General features: G+C 39.2%; 2 protein-coding genes across 2 annotated transcripts; one reads left to right on the top strand and one right to left on the bottom strand.

Moving 5' to 3' along the window:
- Positions 1-6: 6 nt before the first annotated feature.
- Positions 7-7,249, bottom strand: LOC149846299 (peroxidase 3-like). The gene is made up of 5 exons (XM_089990863.1): positions 7,175-7,249; positions 4,742-4,879; positions 2,662-2,934; positions 2,102-2,267; positions 7-413 (listed from the first exon to the last, which is right to left on the bottom strand). The coding sequence occupies exons 1-5, from the start codon at positions 7,247-7,249 to the stop codon at positions 7-9; spliced, it is 1,059 nt and encodes a 352-aa protein (XP_089846989.1).
- LOC149846298 (uncharacterized) lies at positions 7,248-7,826 on the top strand. The gene is made up of 2 exons (XM_089990851.1): positions 7,248-7,339; positions 7,394-7,826. The coding sequence occupies exons 1-2, from the start codon at positions 7,248-7,250 to the stop codon at positions 7,824-7,826; spliced, it is 525 nt and encodes a 174-aa protein (XP_089846977.1).
- Positions 7,827-19,647: the final 11,821 nt, after the last annotated feature.

The following is a 19,647-nucleotide window of genomic DNA, read 5'->3' as shown; positions in this document are numbered from 1 at the left end:
CACAATCTAAGCATTCACAACAGCACAACTGTGCCTTAGTTCTCCAGCTTTTCCTGTGAGCACACCTATGGTTCCCAACTTCTCCATTGACTTGCCAAACTCTATCAAGAAATTCTTGGAGATGAGCATTGAGTCAACCACCTTACTGCCTCTCTTGTCTGTGAGAAGTGCTGCATCTGATTGAAAGAGACCTTGGTTCATTTTGAGGAGCAGAAAGTAGTGGTTATCAAAAGAGGTGGAGCTTTGGGTGTCCATATCAACTGTGGTGGTGGTGTCTGAGAGAGAAGTGCATTTGGTTCTCAAGAAGTCTGCATAGATGGGGTTCAATGAAGGGTCTGCATCACCTTTCCCTGTGAAGTTGTACAGCCTGTTGCTGAAAAAATTGCAGTGACTAATACCAAGTGTGTGCGCACCTAATATGTACACATACCAAAAGACCCAATTGTTAAATAGTCATAAAGAAAAAAAGAAATGATATAATTGTTAAAATTTGATATCATAATCTTTATGTCTAAATGGAGGACCACGTTTTTTCAAACCCGGTTTTAGCACAAACTGGGTTAGTTTGCATTAACTCAAATTCGGTGTCGTCCAAACACAACACAAAACCAGTTTATGCAACTAAAACCCAGTTTAGGGGTGGCAATTTCTGACACGACCCGCCAACCCGCCTCTTAGGCGGGTTCGGGTTGGGCTTAAGCCAACCCGTTTAATAAACGGGTCGACCCACGTAACCCGTTTATTAAACAGGTCGGGTTCGGGTTGGGGGTATGCCAACCCGCCAACCCGGCTGACCCGTTTAATAAACGGGTAAGGCGGGTGGGTCAACCCGCCAACCCGACCCGCCAACCCGTCTGCCTGACCCGTCAACCCGACCCGCCAACCCGTCTGCCTGACCCGTCAACCCGACCCGCTAACCCGACCCGTCAACCCGACCCGCCAACCTGCCTACCTGCCAACCCGATCCGTCAACCCGCCAACCTGAAAACCCGTTTACCCGACCCAACCCATTTATTAAATGGGTTGGCGGGTCGTGTCGGGTTACCCGTTTATTAAACGGGTCGGGTTCGTGTTTGCCACAGCCGACCCGTTTAATAAACGGGTCGGGTTCGGGTTGAGGTATGCTGACACGCCAACCCGACCCGATTGCCACCCCTAACCCAGTTTACGTGCTAAACGAGGTTTTAAACCCGGTTTAGCATGTCACCAAGACGCACCCTAAGTCATGATTTGGCAATTAAGAGAGGAGTAAATATTTTGCAGCAGCCTCATTCGACTGTACATTAATTTCTGTTGGTAAATCCATATGATAGGTAGGAGATGAACCGAAACATTATGAAGTGCGAACCAATTTGATGAAATCATAATTACACCACTGATATTTTGATAATATCATGATCTTACTATGACGTTTTCAAAGTCAGGATGTTATGCTGAAAATGGTGATATTTTCAAAATACCACCTATTTTGTAAAGGTCAGATTTTTAATTAACCTAACAAAAATAGTGCTCTTTTTATCTACTTATCAATCAAACATTCTCAGTTGACCTCGCTTCCTGTGCATGCAATAAAAAACTTTTTGAATAGTTTTATATATTATCAATATTTTTATTTATATTATTGTATGCATTTTATAATTTTATGTATGATTATATTTCCCCAAGAATTTGCAAAATAATCCAAGATTTTTTCTCACTGATATTTTCTCAAGAATAATCTTAAGATCTGTGACTATGGATGGAACTTGGTCACCATACTATGGGCGTCCATTAATTCCTCAAAAGGCTCAAGCTTGTACATCCAAAACTCGCAAGTGGATTTGGTTATTCCAAACTTTGCTAGGCATGTAAAAATACAGCATCAAACTAGCCAACCAAGTGCCCCAAAAGGGTTAGCGTAATTGGAACGGGCCTCGGCTGTTAAATGGGCAGTCGGGGATCGACTCCTGCGGGTCTACCCTCTTGTGTAATAGTCGAAACTGGATGACTCCCTGAGGGCAAGGGGTGCGCCACGGGTTTACACCATCGAGGTTTTTGGTTCCGGGGATGGTTTCCCTGATCTGCATGGAAAAAAAATTAAAGCTAGACAACCAAGTCATACCTGATAAGACCACCATGTCTTTGGCATTGAGACCTTTTCTGGCAAAGGTTTCCACAAGTTGAGTGAAGTTCATAAAGGGTGAAGGTAGGTTCGAAGACAGATCACTAGCAAGAGAAACCCTCCCATCCCTTCTCCCAGTCAAAACATTCCACATCAATTTCTTGAACTGCACAAGAAAGTGAAACAAATTTCATAATTAGGTCATGTGAAATATCAACCGTTCGGATCCGGGTTCTATATCCAACCGAATCCAAATCCGTTAGCCAGGTTCGCTAGCATAAGTGGTATCAGATTGATAATTGGAACCTGGGTTTGGTATAGAGTATTGCATTCAAGGCTGAATCTGAATCTAATGCATATCTGAGTCCGAACACACATAAATCTTAAATTCAATTAGCTATTTAAGCCAGTCAATCGGATCCAGATTCGCTTTGAGCTTTTGTAATCCGAATCTGAATCCAACCCCAAATCCGATTAGGTTGATCGGATCGGATCAGATTGGGTAATGCCTACATCCAACCCATTTACATCCCTAAGTCCATGCATGCATGCAAGCTTACTTGGAAGGAGATGGCATCACGGGCTGCCAATGCAAGAATATCAGCGCATGAAACCACACCAGGGCACTTCTTTTCAACCTGAGCCTTCACTTGATCTATAATCTCGAAACCTGTTAATGCCAGAATGTTTTCATTGGGAATGCCATCCTTCTCTGCCGGAATTCCAGCAGTTGAATTCAACAATACCGAACCATCACATCCCTTACCACATAAAACATGCATATGAGCAAGCAATATAACTATATAAGAGAGTGAAAAGCATATATAATATTCCTAATTAAAAACCATCACATTGGTGTGGATGCCTCTTAAGTACTTTTTCTTTAATAACTAAGGAAATCCTCACCGAGAACCAGGTCACCTAATGAACCTGCCTCCCTTCGAGGCAAAACTCCGGGTGAGGACACGACCACCCAGCCTTACATGCCTGATCAACCGTGATAAAGCAATGGCAGCTCCCATGCACCAGAAGGATTCAATCCTGGGCCTTCAGTTTGATGCACAGGATCCCACTGACCACATGGTAACCACCGCGGTGGTTGTCTAAGTTTTATGAAAAAGTAGAATGTTCATCATCTAAACTTGATGGTGGATTATCAGTTTGTTTGTTTTTCCATATTTTGTATGGGGAAACGGCATCCAAAACTCAACCCCCCCCCCCCCCCCCCCCCCCCTAAATACAAGGGACTGATCTGGCATGGAGTCGATGTCAATTCCCTGGTTTTGCAAGACTCAACCCCCCCCCCCCCCCCCTAAATACACGGATCTTTGGCTCAAGATCCATGTATTGGAAGGTGTGTAATATAATATCACCTTGGATCTACCACCGTGGGGTCACCGGCGTGGCCAACACAATGGTTGTGAAGGCCTTCAGGTAAGGCACCGGATCAAACCCTGTTGGCGCACGGGTGTGTGGGTGTGTTCATAGCTTTTGAAGGTGGGCCACGTAAGACAGGGTGGTCATGGCCCTACCAGGGGTTTGATTGTTGCTTGGGGAAGGGTTGATTATGTGACCTAGTTATTGACGAGGGTTCCTTGTCATTAAAAAAAAAAACTTAGGATTCGAAATTTGTGACAAATAAATACACCTTTTTAAGTGTTGCACTTTGGAAAGTTGCTTGAACTAATAGAACCTTTTCATTTCCTTCAAAAGAAAAAGGAAATATAGAACTTCTCGTTATTATTTAGCATGATTTGATAGTCAAGCTACGAAGCAGGTTATATGTCCCCCCGCCCCTCAAGACGACCGTTAGCTACATCTCGTGTTCGGGGGTCCCAATGAACGTCACGTATGTAAGCACGTGTGGCTCGTATTTTCATGTTTGTCATCATCGGTTAGCATCGGAGACCGGTGTGGTTACAAAGACTTAAGTAACCTTTCCTCCATTGGTGTCATAAAAATGATGATTCTATAAAAGGAGCGGTTGCAAAGACTTAAGTACCCCGAAGATGGTTATTTAAGACCTAGTCCATGCACTGCAGAATTATCCGAAAAAGAAATCCCCCCTGAAGAAGGCCATGACCATCAACCCTCTCTCTCTCCCTTCTCTTTCTGCCTCTGTGCACATCCAGCAGACGATCCTACACTGCTTCATTAAGCACCGATTGACCTGCACACTAATTGTAGCATGGTTCAACTTGATGAGTTGTGGAGCCTGATTCAGAGTTTTTGCCCTTACAGGAGGGGGGTCCAAGAGCTCCTCCCGACACGGGTCCATTGTATAATTTTTTTCTTTTTTTTCTCTTGTAATTGTCGAAAAGAGCAATAAAGTGTTTTGTTTGATCGTGGCGTTCATATGTTTCCTTCGTTTGTTTTTTGCTCGAGGTTTTCGTAAAACTCTTTCTCGTGATTTTTTTTTTGTTACATGATTTTCGTAAATCGCTACTCGATTTAGCGATTTGCTATTTTTTTCGCTACGCGATTTTCGTAAATTGTTACTCGATATAGCGATTTGCCATTTTTTTTAGCTACGCGATTTTCATAAATCGCTACTCGATTTTGTGATTTGTCATTTTTTTGCGCTACGCGATTTTCGTAAATCGCTACTGTGTGTAAATCGTAAATCGCAATGCCAAACACCATCCCCTTGAGCACGATCTTCGCCATGATCAGGCTATAGTCGTCAGCCATCCCAATGGCAGTCTTGAGGTTCGTGATGGGGAAGTCGGAGAGGAACGTGTCATTCCCGACGCCCTTGTTGAGCAACGCCAGGGTGGCCTGGAAGGCATAGCTCTGATTGGAAGTATTGCTGACATAGGGGTAGACGGATTATACTTTGAAAGACTCCATTGTAGGTGTACTGTAGGAATATTTCATTGTAGGTGTCCTTTGAAGGCGGCAAAGGGGCCACCGCAGTCGGTTGCCTGCTGGACGGGGGCAACATTTCGGCCACTACTAGCAGAAAGAGGATGATGATCACCATCAGATCGTCGGCTCTTTGCCTTCCTTAATTTCTTCTCTAGAGAGAGAGAGGGGGGGTTACAGTGTTTCACGAAGAAGGAAGAAGAAGAAGACGACGACAAAAAGTTTAAACAGAAAAGAAAGAGAAAGAGCTTCAGGTTTGTTTCGCTGTTTAGACTTTGAAGAGTCAACATCATCCTCGACTTTGTAGATGGAGGACATTTTTGTCATTTTCTTGAACCATCGTTTCATGTCAAGAATAGCAAGAAAGGGTACTTAAGTCTTTGCAACTGCACCGGACTCCGATGTTAAGTGATGCTGACACACACAGGAATATGAGCCCCATGTGCTTACATACGTGGCACTCATTCGGACCCCCGAGCACGCACTGTGGCATTCAGTACATCTTCGAGGGAGAACACACACCACCCTCTCGTCAAGCTACTCGTGGAAAATAGAGGTCGCCCTCTTTTTTATAAAATAATAGTATATTATCTAAATTTTCAAAAAGAATCATATTATCAATATCGTTTATGAACCTCATCCATGTGATAATATACGATGTTTCAAACATAGTCCCAAATCTTGTTCTTGGAAAACTATGGGCGAGGAAACTCTTCTGATATTTTGGAATATCTGATTTTTCTCATAATTACATGTGTGACTTTTTTTACCACCTAGGTGGTATCCCATGTGGTAAGCTGGGTCCTGAGCTAAGCTGAAGGTCCAGGTTAGAATCACCCTGCCACATTGGGCTTAAGAGATATCTCCTAGGGGTCTGCCTAACCCCAGCTTGCCTATAAAAAAGAAAAAAGAAAATGTGTGACTTTTTTTTTATTATATGGATAAATTACATCCAGGCCGGATGTACCCAGCTAGGGATGCAAATGGTTCAGATCCAGGATAGAGGTTTTGCACTTGCTCCAGTTCCAACCAGATCCGACTCGCCCATGTATTTATAGCTGTTCCAGATTCAAACTGTTTGCATCCAAGCTGTACTTACAATCATGGCCCTGGAAGCATAAAACTCCATGGATATATACCCCCCTAAACTTTCAGGAAGCTTTCGCGTGGAAGGAGGCATCCACAAGAGAACTTAGAACTCGGCATTGCAGGAGACCTCCCTATTCATGAGCCGGGGACAATATGAGGACCACTTGGGGTCTTAATATGTTTGAGATTTTTTTATGACAAAGAACCCTCACCGAGAACTGGGTCACATAATGGGCCTGCCTCCCTTGCGACACAGAAACTCTTTAGGAGTCTACCAGTTCAAGGCACATGCACGCTTGGTGAGAGTTGAACCTAAGACCAAGAACTCAGCACCTTCTCTCCAGGCACACTGCCACTTGGGCGACCCAGACGGGTGTCTTAATATGTTTGAGATTGGTGACCATGATTTCATCCAATGTGTTAACTCTCCCCTGCCATGAATCTGAAGTCCAACTTGTATGCAGGATTCATTTAGTGAATATAACATTTAAATCGATAGAATCCAACTTGTATGCAGGATTTTTTTGGTGATTACAAAAATTAACGGTTAACTTAAAAAATCATAATTTTTCATTGAAAAGTTACAATCCAAAGGTTGATTCTTATTAAATCGACCATGCTAATATCCATCTATAAGTTTAATTTTGTCATAATTGACTTATTGCGTTCACAATCATCTTAAAATAGTGTGTAGAATCAGTAAGATTATCAATTATCAACAAATGCCTTAAGCATTCAAAAAACTCTATAAGAGAGAGAGAGAGAGGGAGATATCAGTTGGCTTTCTCTTTTCATCCCTCAATCCATAATCCAGATTATAAATTTTTTTTTTTTTTAGGCAGAGAAAGCTGAGGTTAGGCAGACCCCTACCCGTTATACAACTATACTATAGGGATTCGAACTTGCAACTTGGGGTGGCAATCCGGTCGGGTTGGCGGGTGGGCGGGTCAGCATACCTCAACACGAACACGACCCATTTATTAGATGGGTCGGATGTGGCAAACACGAACATGACCCATTTATTAAACGGGTAACCCGACACGACACTGTTAACCCATTTAATAAACGGGTCTCAGTTGGAGATTCTGCCGTCGAGCTCTGCATGAGCCTCGCAATCACCTTCGACGCCGGTCCCTTCGTTCGCCTCTCGTACCGCCCCAACGACCCCTCCAACTCCTTCCGCATTGTCGTCATGACCGGCATCGGCCCCTTCAGTTCCCTCGTTGCCTCCCCGCTCTCCATGAGTGTCGAGTTTGACCTCCTCCACGGCGGTCGTGACCCCAAGTTCTTCGTCTAGTTCCCCCTAGCTGGCGATTTCTTCATCAAGAAGACTACCAGATCACCGCCGATCAGATTCTCCGATGATCCCGGTGCCTTCTTTGGCCGAAAGACGAGCGAGGGTTTGGAGGTAAACGACCTCTTGGAGGAGAACAACGGTGGAGGATCGGCCTCCACCGTTGTTCTCCTCCAGCTAGGGTTATGCGAGAACAGAGGAGTGGTCGCGGTCGAGCAGCATGACGGATCGGTTGTGGCATCGGGATCGTTTGCCGGCGTGATCAACGGCCTATTCTCTGGTGTCGAGATCCATGCAAGGAGCACCTTTCCGGTGAGGAAGAACGTTGTTGCCAGCTTCGGGTGGGGGATTAGGGTTTCGGCGGGGATGTCATCAGCCAAAATCTCGCTCAGGAACTTGCCAGTCTTGGTTATGGGACCCGATTACCATAATAGGATTCGTGTTCGTGTATTTGGTGGGACTCGGGTTGCAGGTTGACAGGTTCGTGTAAACGGGTCGGTGGGTTGGCATATATACCCCTAACAAGAACACGACCCATTTAATAAACGGGTTAGGCGGGTCGACCCATTTACGACACGAACCCATTTAAGCCAAACCCTAACCCGGCTAAGAAGCAGGTCGAGTTGGCAGGTCGGGTCGGATTTTGCCACCCCTACCTGCAACGTGCACTAATTACTGCTCCTGCCACACAAGCAGAGCCCCCCAGTTGGTTTTAAGATCCAGATTATAATTGGTAATTAATAGTCTATTATTTTCTGACAACATAGGAAAGCATACTAAACAAAACGATTCCATTGACTCTAGGTTTCCATTGACTGTGACCTGAGGCACTCTTTTTGTTTGCTTTGGCTTCAAACAATGGTCTGCATCCATCGGACCTCGTTAAGTGATCAGATGGAAATTTCAAACCATGCATGTTCCATCAAAAGCAACCCTCTCCTTCTTATAGCCCTACACATCCAACAAATCAAATAATTAAAAAAACCTTTTTCTGCAGTACTGTTAATCACAACTAGAAACTTATCACAGAAATTTTAAAAAAAATCTCAACTAAATGTGGCACAACTATCATTTTTAGTAGGTCATAAGTAATGTAAGTAAACGTTTCTTAGGTTTTCCAAATCAATTAGCGTCTGTCTTACTTTTCTTGTTAAGCCCATAGTTTTCTCTTTTGTTTTAACTCGGTTCCATCTAATCTTATAGATTCAAGTTGTTTACAGTAAACGTATGATATTAGATGTTAATTAAACTTACCCAAATATAAATGATGCTTAGAGAAATGTTGATATTTTACATTTATGATTTATTTAAGCTATTTAAAATTTTTTATTATTTATTTTAGTAAATAAAAAAACTCGAAATCATATGTGATCAAACCAAGACTGGGTCCCGAGATTGCAAGCCAAATCACTGTATTTCCATATCCTTCTTCTACTGTGCATGCTGCGGGGCTTACCACGAAGGGAGGCCGCCAATTCAAGCTGATTGCTTATTTTTCTATATTTTTTTGAGTTATATTGATTTTTCAAATTTTTTCATAATATTTTATTTTTTCATTTTTTATAAAAATTTTATCAAATATTCATTTTTAAAGAGACGGATATCAACCAATACAGATCCAAACGATACCGGCACTTTTATGGGAAAAAAACAACAACGCAGGTCAGATTCTCATACTGACAACATTGGTTTGCTCGGTACACAACGATGATGTCAAATCATTAAGGGGTGTCAACAGTTCGGGTTTACCCTAACTAAACCCTATAGGGTCTAAGTATGGTGACAAATATGAAGACCTGAGTTCGGACCAGAAGGTCTTATTAATACATGGATCTGAGTATAGTTTGTAAAATTTTATATCAGACCCAGGCCTGACCCGAGTTTCGATTAAGACTTGCAATTTTTCAATGTAAAAATGATAATAAAAAATATTGTTTTACCGGGTCTAGTTTATATAATTTTTATTAGGTCCGAGTATGGTTTCTCTTATACTAGACCCGATTAAACTCCAGACCTAATATCATACCCAAAAATCTGGTCCAAGTCTGATTTTACCTGGGTTCAAACCAAACCCAACCCGTTGACACCCCTACAAATCATCCAATAATTCTCCCTATCCAATATATATATATATATATATATATATATATATATATATATATATATATATATATATATATATATATATATATATATATATATATATATATATATATATATATATTTATTTATTTATTTTAAAGTTGGTTCCTCTATTTGAATCTGATTCTAAACCCAATCAGTTCAATAATTTGGATTCCTCTTGGATCCAAATTATTTTGAGATTAGATCCAATTTAATAGATCTGAACCTATGTCTTAAGTTTTTGAGAAGTCTGGATCTCTTTCTAGATCTAACTTGAAACTATTCTAAACTTAGATCGAGTCCAATGAATGGATCCGAGCTCTCCTTATAGTGTTTTACAATTTTGGATCACTCTATAGATCCAAACTCATTTAACTAGGAGATCTAGTGGATCCTAGGCATCTCACTTGCATATTTCGAACCGGGTTTCATGGGGGTTGATTCTCGTGGATCCTCTATCAAGATCCAAATCTAAAGATGTTAAAAAAAACTCATAACTGTTAAATAAATTGATAAAAATCCAAAATCTCATCGATAATTAAGTGTCGATGAATTACTCATAAAAATACTGATATAATCTCATATTATTTCTGAAAAATCCAAAAAATTCACAGACTTTACAAAACCGATTAAAACTCAGGCCCTGACTTGAATGTCTGATTAATACATGGAGCCAAGTATAGTTTGTGAAATTTTATACCAGACCTTATTCGACCCAAGTTCTAATTAAGAACTGCAAATTTTCAATGTAAAAATGATAAAAAATAGTATTTTACCGGGTATGACCAGGGACTGGTTCATATAGTTTTTATCAGGTCCGGGTATGATTTCTCTTACAGTGTGTCCGATTAAACCCGGGTTTGGACCCGATACCATACCCAAAAATCAAAACCAGCTTTGGTTTGACATGAGTCCGAACCAAACCTGACCCGTAGTTATCAGGGCATTTTTTTCATGATGCAGAGCTGCTGCTGTTGCTAAACAGCCACAACCATCTCAATGTTTCCCACGCCCATACAGAGAAATGCCAAGATGGATGGTTGCATAAGCGATGCATGACGCAGCGTCTTCGCATATTATGTGCACTTTTTATTCCTAGGTACGGCAGAGAGAGAGAGAGAGAGAGAGAGCACCACTAGGTCTGTGATCCTGGGGTTAAAAAAAATCCTTTTATTGAAAGCCAGTAAAAAAACAAAATCCTTGATTGCACTTTAACAGACGTCAAGTTGTTGAGACAAAGGTTGTTAAATGTGATGAGGCGAAGCGAGGCCTGCGCTTCGCCTCTGAGGCGTACGCCTCTCACAACTGGAATGGAAGTGAAGCGGTGGGAGCGGAGGCAGTAAGAGAAGGACCACCCGCCCAGCTGGTACGGAAGCGAGGGATATGCCGGTCGTCCGGTGGTCGGAGATGACTGAGCAGCAGCTGCAGCACAGCAACTCCGGTGGTCGGTGGTCACAACTGGTCGGAGGTTGATGAGGGGCGCATCACAGCAACGCCTCAGTACCTTGAGCGTGTGCCTCGCCTATGAGGCGTACGCCTCTCACAACACTTGTTGAGACCCGTTAGGTCCCTCGGCTCACCGGGGCAATGTTGTTAAAATGGGTTCACTAGGTGAATGTTTTTCTAAAAAAGCCTAAGAATTGAATTGAATTGAATCGAATCAAGTTGTTTGTGAATCTACAACTTTTTACCATTAGATGACCCGTGTTATTAAATAATAAAACTTATCAAAATAATATTAAACAATTTTAACTCCTTAAAAATATTTAAAAAATGAATTGAATCGATTGTGAATCGGCCGATTTGAGTAGCCTAATTAACAAAACTGGTACACCGAATAATCTGTATTATCATGACAAATTCTATCTTCCATCGTACAATATAAAATATTTGTTTTCTTAACAGAGAAATCTTGGGTACAACTCTATCATTTCGAACTTGCAACGTAAGTCCCAACACAAGGTGACGTGCACTAATTGCTCCTGCCATAAAGGGAAGACATTTATTGCCAATACTTTTTTAATCGGGGCACATTGTGTTGGACGTTGCAAGTTCAAATCCCAATGGTATAGTTGTAGGTTTGCCTAACCCCAGCTTTCTCAGACGAGAAAAAAAACGCACTTCACCATGACTATTGGGAGTGAAACCCAAGTCGCCACTTTTGGACTAGGAATCACCCAAGGATCCAAATTTTATACTTTAATATATAAAATTAAGAGAAAGCGTCGTTCGCCGTTGAAAATGTGATTAGGATTTATTAAATTATTAACAATTTTAAAAATATACATGACTTCTTTCACCTGGTAGGGGTGACTTGTGAATGTCAGCAAGGCACAAGTCCGAAACCATGATGATGTCCCTTGACCAAGGTCAAAGCTTAGTGTACTCTTCCCTGGGCAAGAGGGGCATCAAGGGTTTTACCAAGGTTTTCCCTGGGATCTTAGAGTTCCCAAGTGAGATGGATGGCAGAGATTGAATATGGCCATTGATCGATTGGTTATATTCAATATGAGCTAATCTGCCCTCCTATCCAGACAATAACAAACCACAAAGTCGGAACCTTGATGCACTAATCACCGTCCATCTCCATAATAAATGGTATTCTCAAGCCAAATAAGCCCAACCCAAATTTAGGGCTGGCCAGCCAAGCACAAAAAATGAATGATCAAAGTGCCTCAGTCAAACCTATCCATCAAAGAACTAAGCTTAGACAAAATTCAGTTAGTGTAATATCGCGTATTTTCACACCTAGTTAAATTTAAGATTTTCGAAAATTTGGCTCAGTATAGAAGAAAAATTGGCAGGTTCTCTATTTTAGGCCGATAATTTCGAGTCTTGGCTTGGCCCAAGTATGATTGTCAAGGCCTAAACGAGTCACTTAAAGCGTGAGAAAAAGTTTTATTTTTTACCTTTAAATTCAAGCAAAATTTAGGTTATTTTTTATTGAATTTTAGAAGCAAAATTCGAGTTAGATATCGTCGGATGCGTCTTAAAATTTTGAGCGTAATGATATTTTATTTTCCTTGATTCGAGCTACAGTTTGCCCGAAAATCATATTTTTTAAAAAATTAAACAGTTTGTTAGTTCGGATCAGGATTTGGATCGGATCGGATTTGATGGATTTGATCTAAATTAATATGGATCTGGACTCTACCCAAGACCCATATTAATCTGGTATTGATCCAGCTCAAGACCCATTTGGATTTTTGAGATGGGTTTGGATCTTGAATCTGAATCTAAATCCAAATCCAAATCTATTTTCAACTATTTTTCTAATTTTAAATTCATTAAAAACCTTTAAATTGGAGTTAATCAATGTTAAGAAGCCTTCCAAGTTAATTTGGTAATTTTCGAAAGCTTCTAAAAATGTATTTATTATTTAATATTAAATAACTAATTAATTAATTAATTAATTTAATATAATTCTGAAATTTTAATTTGGCATATGTTTAGGACTCTAAGTAGAGCCCTTAAACCCATATAAAATCACTTAAGAAGTGTCCTAGTTCAATAAAATAACTCTTGGAAGCTTCTAAGTATTTATTAATTAATTAATATTTAATAATTAATTATTTAATTTTAAAATTTTATTTTGGTATTTGTTTAGGACTCTTAGTAGAGTCCTTAAACACTTAGGAGCATATAAGAAGGTTAAAAAACCATGAAGTTTCAAATAAAATAAAACTTTGAAAAAGTCAACTTGAAGAATTTCAAAATTTTTGAAACTCTAAGAGAAAAGAGAGTTCCAGGCAATCTCTTCTAGAGTCCATGTAGAGCTCTATAAATAGATCAAAAGAAAAGAAAAAAATAGGAAAGAGAAAGAGCGAAAAAAAGATGAAGAGAAAGAAGAATGAGGCTCCTTCTTCGATCGTCCGGTGTTTTTCATCATCGTTCTTGTTTCTTTTTGTATTCACGATCAAGGTACGGGTCTTTCTCTTGATTTGAATGATAAAAAGTGCATGGATTTGTATATCATGCAAGATTTTAGTGAAACCCATGAGAAATGAGTAAATCTGAATATTTACTCTAAGATTCATGGTAGAAATCAATGTATTTTCTTCTTTTCAAAATTTATTTTGGAACAAAAATATATATATATAATGTGACGTAGATCTAGGGTTCTAACATTTTGAAAAGAAAAGTGTGTTGCAATTTTCATATAGATGCATTCTTTTTATGCATATTTGTTGTTATGTTTGTCAAAACGGGATTTTTACCATGTTAGGACGATATGTGAATGGTATATTTCATGGCAAGTAATTGTCTAATGGAGTTAGGTGAAAGCTAATTGTAAAATCAATATATGCATGCATATGTGTAAGTTTATTTGTTTATATGTGCTCACCAAAATGAAAACCTGCATATGCATGACAATGAATGGGTATTCATAGACATATTTAAGCATAAAGTCTGAGATTGTATGGTTAATGGCCACATGAACTTGTCATGCATGTATATCTAAAAATAGAACATGATTCATCCCTGCATGTTTATGTTGGATCATGTTTTTGCATCATTGATGGGCTGCCTCGCTGCCTAGCCGAGTCACACTTGGCTGGCCTGTCAGACATGCAAGGGTTCAGCCTATGCAGGGTGGTGGCTGTGTTTTGAAAACCCCAGCCGACTGTCAGTCGGCTGTCTGCCAACCGGCCCACAATATATATATATATATATTATATATATATAGTTCGGTTGGTTGTCAAGGCTAGTTCGGTTGGTTGTCAACAGACCCATTATATATATATATATATATATATATATATATATATATATATATATATATATATATATATATATATATATATATATATATATATATATATATATATATATAATGGGTCGGTTGACAACCAACCGAACTAGCCTTGGCATCTCATTTTTGGCCCAGCCATTCGTTGGTTGGGTACGGTATTTAAAAAGGTGAACTGAAAAAAAAATGGTATGTTAAATGCTTGTTTCATGGTAAAATTTGATTTCCATTAACAGTCTCGTGTATGAATCGTTTGATGCATATAAGCTTGTGGGAAAATTTTGTTATGCATGCATGTCTCAATAAAAATCAGCATAACTATGTTAAGAATCGGTGCATGCCGAAATATAAGTTTATTCATGCATGCATACTTCATTTTTGAATATACATATGAATATGAATGCATACCACACATATTTGAATGTAAAGATGCATATATAGATATATATAAGCATGCTTGATGATGTGGATTTGCACATACATGCAGTCCTAAATTCGATTTTGCCTAGGCACGCAAATCTAAATATGAAGATGTTTCTTACCTGCATGTAGTAGTTTTACTCATGCGCTGGACTTGACGGGCATCCCGACCGAGCTAAGCTCAACTGGGCAGGTCTAGTAGTTGCGGGTTCAGCCAGTCAACTAGGCAAGTGCTGGCTTGACAACACCTGCTAGACCCAGTTTACATTTAGTTCTTCAATAAAAAAAGGGACCATTTATTAGGGGTGGCAATCGGGTCGGGTCGGCGGGTCAGAATACCTCAACACGAACACGACACGTTTATTAAACGGGTCGGATGCGACAAACACGAACACGACCCATTTATTAAATGGGTAACTTGACACAACACGGTTAACCCGTTTAATAAACGGGTCAGGTCGATACAACATGATTACACGACACGACGACCCATTTATTAAACGGGTCGACCCGATAACATAGACACGATAACCTTACAGACGCACATCACCACTGGAGAGGAGAGGTCTCGGGCTTTCGGCTGGGTAGGAAGGAGTTAGGTGGATGACTAAAGTATAAAGCTAGGAGTTAGGGTTATATATATATATATATATATATATATATATATATATATATATATATATAAACGGGTTGTTGGTTGATGGGTTCGTGTAAACGGGTTGGCGAGTTGGCATACCCCTAACACGAACACGACCCATTTAATAAATGGGTTAGATGGGTCGACCCATTTAAGCCAAGCCCTAACCCGGCTAAGAAGCGGGTTGACGGGTCCGGTCAAATTTTGCCACCCCTACCATATATACATATATACTCATGTCAAGTGTTTGAATCTATACATGTCACCTATGCTGATTTTAACATGCTCAATATACAAATTTTTACTTATTACATGTTTAGATTTTTGACATGACAAATACACATATTTATGCATGATAAATGTGCAACTTTATGCATGTTAAAAATTTAGATTTTGTGTGTCACCCATGTCCAGATTATGTATGCTTATATGTGAGTGGACTGTCATGTATACTTTCATGTGACTAATATGCATGTCTTCATGTAAATTGTAATCATGCATCTATGTAACAATGAGATAGAAAATATTATGTACGTTGTCATGATTGCACTAAACATGTATGTGTTTTTGTTGCTATCATATGAGCTATTTTTCATGGTAATAAGTATGTTTCTGATCATGATTATTCGTGGGCTATGTTGGCCAGGTCAACCCCACCCTACTGTGTCGGTTGGGCAAAGGGCTTGACTTATGTCTAGATTTCTGATTAAGAAAAATGCAGATTTGCTACAATATTATTTCTTTTTGTTCATGCTTATTGTGATATCGTGAAGCTTGATTTGAATTCAGTTCTGCATGTAAATTTTTATAATGTGCTATTTGTATGCAAAAGAACGAAATATTCACATGCTTAAACTTGATGTATTATGCTGAATTAAAGTATTAATACAAGATTGCTTTCATGTGCATGTGTATACATGAAATTGATATGTTTTGCATGTACATATTTGCATGAATATTCACATGTTTAATTAAAATGATTTATGAATGAAAGCATGCATTTGACATAGATATGTGAATTGAATGAAAGCATGCATTTAACATAAATGTGTGAACTCATGCACATGCATATGAATATTGTTATTTCATGCACATCTCTATATTGGCATACATGATTGTGCATTGAAAAACATGCAAAATGAATGCATAGTGACATGTTATTCATGATTTTTGCATAAGAATGCATCGATGATCAAAATGGATCATCATGAGCTGTGTGAGCCTTAAGCATGTGTTGCTCTTTGTTTGAGATGTTTTATGCATTGAAAAAATCAAATGTGATATTATTGTTCTAATTGCACTATTCTATGTTGCCACAGACAGAGGAGTTTTGCATGTTGATTTATGAGCTTATGTTATTAATTATGCATGTTGAATTTCAAATTAAAGAAGATAAATTAATAACAAGATAAAAGAAATTAAAAGAAGAGTCTAATCTACGTTTCCTTGATGTCTCTTCTATAATATGAGAATCTTGGACATTGCGATTTTAGGGAACCATGAGGATACTAAAACTCTGTGTCGTTGTTGTTGTCCCTAAACTCAATATTGAGGTTCTTCTCTTGGCCATGATTTTGGGGAGAGTCTGCCACTTTGCCTGGGGGTGGTGTGTAGATACAGTTGTTGTTTTGGTATACCAAGAAAGTGACATTATGATTATTGATTTTCATAGTATCCCGACATTGATTATTGATTTTCAATGTTTTGATGGATGGTGTTGATTCCTGATATTGGTCGAGAGCTAAGTTTGGAACCTAGTACTAAAATACAACTGATGTGATAAGTTATCTTAGGAACCTTATTTGATCTCGAGAATTCTTACCCGTTTGGAGTATCTGCGGACAATGATAATTAAAAAAGAAACTTAAATTGTGTGCATCTAATAGAGATATGCATGTGAAAAGAAAACTCTGATAAAAGATAATAATTTATTCATGCATTGCACTGAAATCTTGCATTTTCCTGTTATGCATTAAATCATACATATTTACTTATTCTCTTAATTGTGATATATTGGTGAAGGCATGATGTTTGTTTCCTAATGCATATTAAATATGTTTATTGCTTAAATTATGCTCTATGTTATTTATTAAATTATCCCTTATGTTTAATAATTATTTCACATTGCATGAATAGTTAATTGAATCATGAATTTGTCATAATTATATTTTTATAAAATATTACATAAATCTTATTTATATTATTTTTACTTATTTGTTTTATTAGAGAGATTCATACACAGATTCTTTGGATTCTGACATCCTTACTTTTGTATTTTTTCGTAGCCTCAGATGCCCAATGAGGCGACTTGCTTTGAGAGAAGTTACAAGAGGATTACATGATTGCTTGACAACTGCTTTTGGATAACGTGACTCTTCTTTTTGCTTTAGTTATATTTTATTTGCTTATGTCTCCGACTACATGCACTTTAATTAAATAAAGTATGGTTTGGTTTGGTTTGAAAGATGAGTAGAAGATTCCTTGTGGTAGTGTTTGCGTTTAACTACAAGGGCTCTGATTTTCTAAGAATGTTTTCGCACTTAAAAAAAAAAATCACTTTTTTCATAGGTATAAGTTAGGGTCGTTACAGTTAGGCCTTAAACCCTTGTCATAGCCTATTTAAGAAAAGCTAGCCATGGCTTGCCTATCTTTTCAAATGGCAAGATCAGCCAAGCTCAACTTACTTTGATCGGAACATCCAAACCATTGAAAATGCTGACGCATACCAGGGGTGGAGCCAAAAATTTAAGTTAGAGTGGGTACGCACGCGCACGCGCGCGCACACACACACACACACACACATATATATATATATATATATATATATATATATATATATATAGAGAGAGAGAGAGAGAGAGAGAGAGAGAGAGAGAGTGCACAACATTCGGGTTAGGGTGGACACTGGCCAGTATGTAGTTTTGCCCCTTGCCCAGATCGATGAAAACTTGGGTGGTTGCGCTTGCCTTGGTGTTTTACACTCTCATTGTCATACGACGTTGTATCTCCAGGTCCAGGTATAACACAAAAGGAAATAGTGAGAAGCCATATTACGACTCTTCTCCGTCTAGGGATGTCAATGTGATGTAACCCGGATCCGAACCGATAGCTACATCTAGATCCAATTCGAAATTGGATTCAGGTTTGATATTGAGTTTTTCATTGAAACCCAACCCAAATCCTATTAAAATCTTACTAAAATCTGAACCCAATTAAGTGTAAATATTGGGTTTTAAGCTAGTTGATCCAATTCGGTTTTAACTTTTTTCATCCGAATCTGAATTCGATTAGGTCGGATCCCATTAGGTTTTATCTTTTTCCATCAAATCGGACCCGTTGACATCCCTATCTCTATTTTTGTAAAACAAAAACATTGGGCCCACTGCCATCAAAGCCAGGATCAGGTGCCATCACATCGCACACTTTGAAGTGTGCCGCTGCACCTGATGCCCTCCATCTTTGACTGACAGTCTCTAAGTTATGGAGCCCAAAAGCAGATGAAGGGCAGCCAGGTGCAGAGAGTGTGCCATGTGATGGCACCATCATGCTAACCAAAAAGAAATCTCTAGTGGGCTGTAATAATATCGGAGGTATGCAGATCTCCCAACTATGTCACAGGGACACACGTGGTGTGACCCTAATGATACAAGCGGACACGATCCTATATGCAGATATGAATACCGACGCATACGACCACTATTTTAAGATTTTATTTCAATAAAAATGTATTTTTAACATTAAAATGTCAAAAAATAGTTTTTTAAGGATTAAAAATTCAAATTAGTTAGCATCCTCGGCAGGGGCGTAGCTAGGGGGGGCAAGACTGGGCTGTAGCCCAGTCCTACCTCCCGAAACAGTTTAAAAAATATTTTTTTTTTTTAAAAGCCCAGTCCTAGCCCAGCCCTGATTCCATATGAAATAGATTTTTATCTATTTTTGTAGCCCATCCCGGTCCTAGCCCAGCCCTGATTGCAGCAAATAGTTTGATTTGTCCATATGAAATAGATTTTTATTAATAATTGTAACCATTTTTTATTTTATCTAAAAAAAAAATTTTCGAGGGCGCTGCCCCCGAACCCCCGACTATCACACAAATAAATTTTTTTTTGCTACACCCCTGTTTGCCCCCCCCCCCCCTCACATGAATCCTAGCTACGCCCCTGGTCCTCGGTGTCCTACTTGGAACTCGAGAATCAAACCCTCGTTACGCGTCCTCATGTCGTGTCTTTGTGACATAGGCTCCTAAATCTCAAAAGTCATTTTTGTCCACTATTTAGGGAAGGGACTAAAAAGTCTTTGACCTTATTTTGGGGCAATTTGATCCGCTCCGGCACCTACTTGCTTTCCTTTCCCTTCTTCCTCTTGAC

The sequence above is a fragment of the Nuphar pumila genome, chromosome 2, assembly GCF_984573655.1.
Source record: "Nuphar pumila chromosome 2, dmNupPumi1.hap1.1, whole genome shotgun sequence".
NCBI lineage: Eukaryota > Viridiplantae > Streptophyta > Magnoliopsida > Nymphaeales > Nymphaeaceae > Nuphar > Nuphar pumila.
The sequence above is the reverse complement of the archived record's forward strand: the minus strand, read 5'-3'. Positions and strand labels throughout refer to the sequence as shown.

Coding starts and splice junctions, on each gene's coding strand:
- LOC149846298 (XM_089990851.1), top strand. CDS start 7,248: ATGACCGGCATCGGCCCCTTCAGTTCCCTCGTTGCCTCCCCGCTCTCC. Junction 7,340..7,393: donor CACGGCGGTCGTGACCCCAA/GTTCTTCGTCTA, acceptor GAAGACTACCAG/ATCACCGCCGATCAGATTCT.
- LOC149846299 (XM_089990863.1), bottom strand. CDS start 7,249: ATGACGACAATGCGGAAGGAGTTGGAGGGGTCGTTGGGGCGGTACGAG. Junction 2,935..4,741: donor AGATCGTGCTCAAGGGGATG/GTGTTTGGCATT, acceptor GTTTTTAATTAG/GAATATTATATATGCTTTTC. Junction 414..2,101: donor AGACATGGTGGTCTTATCAG/GTATGACTTGGT, acceptor TGTACATATTAG/GTGCGCACACACTTGGTATT.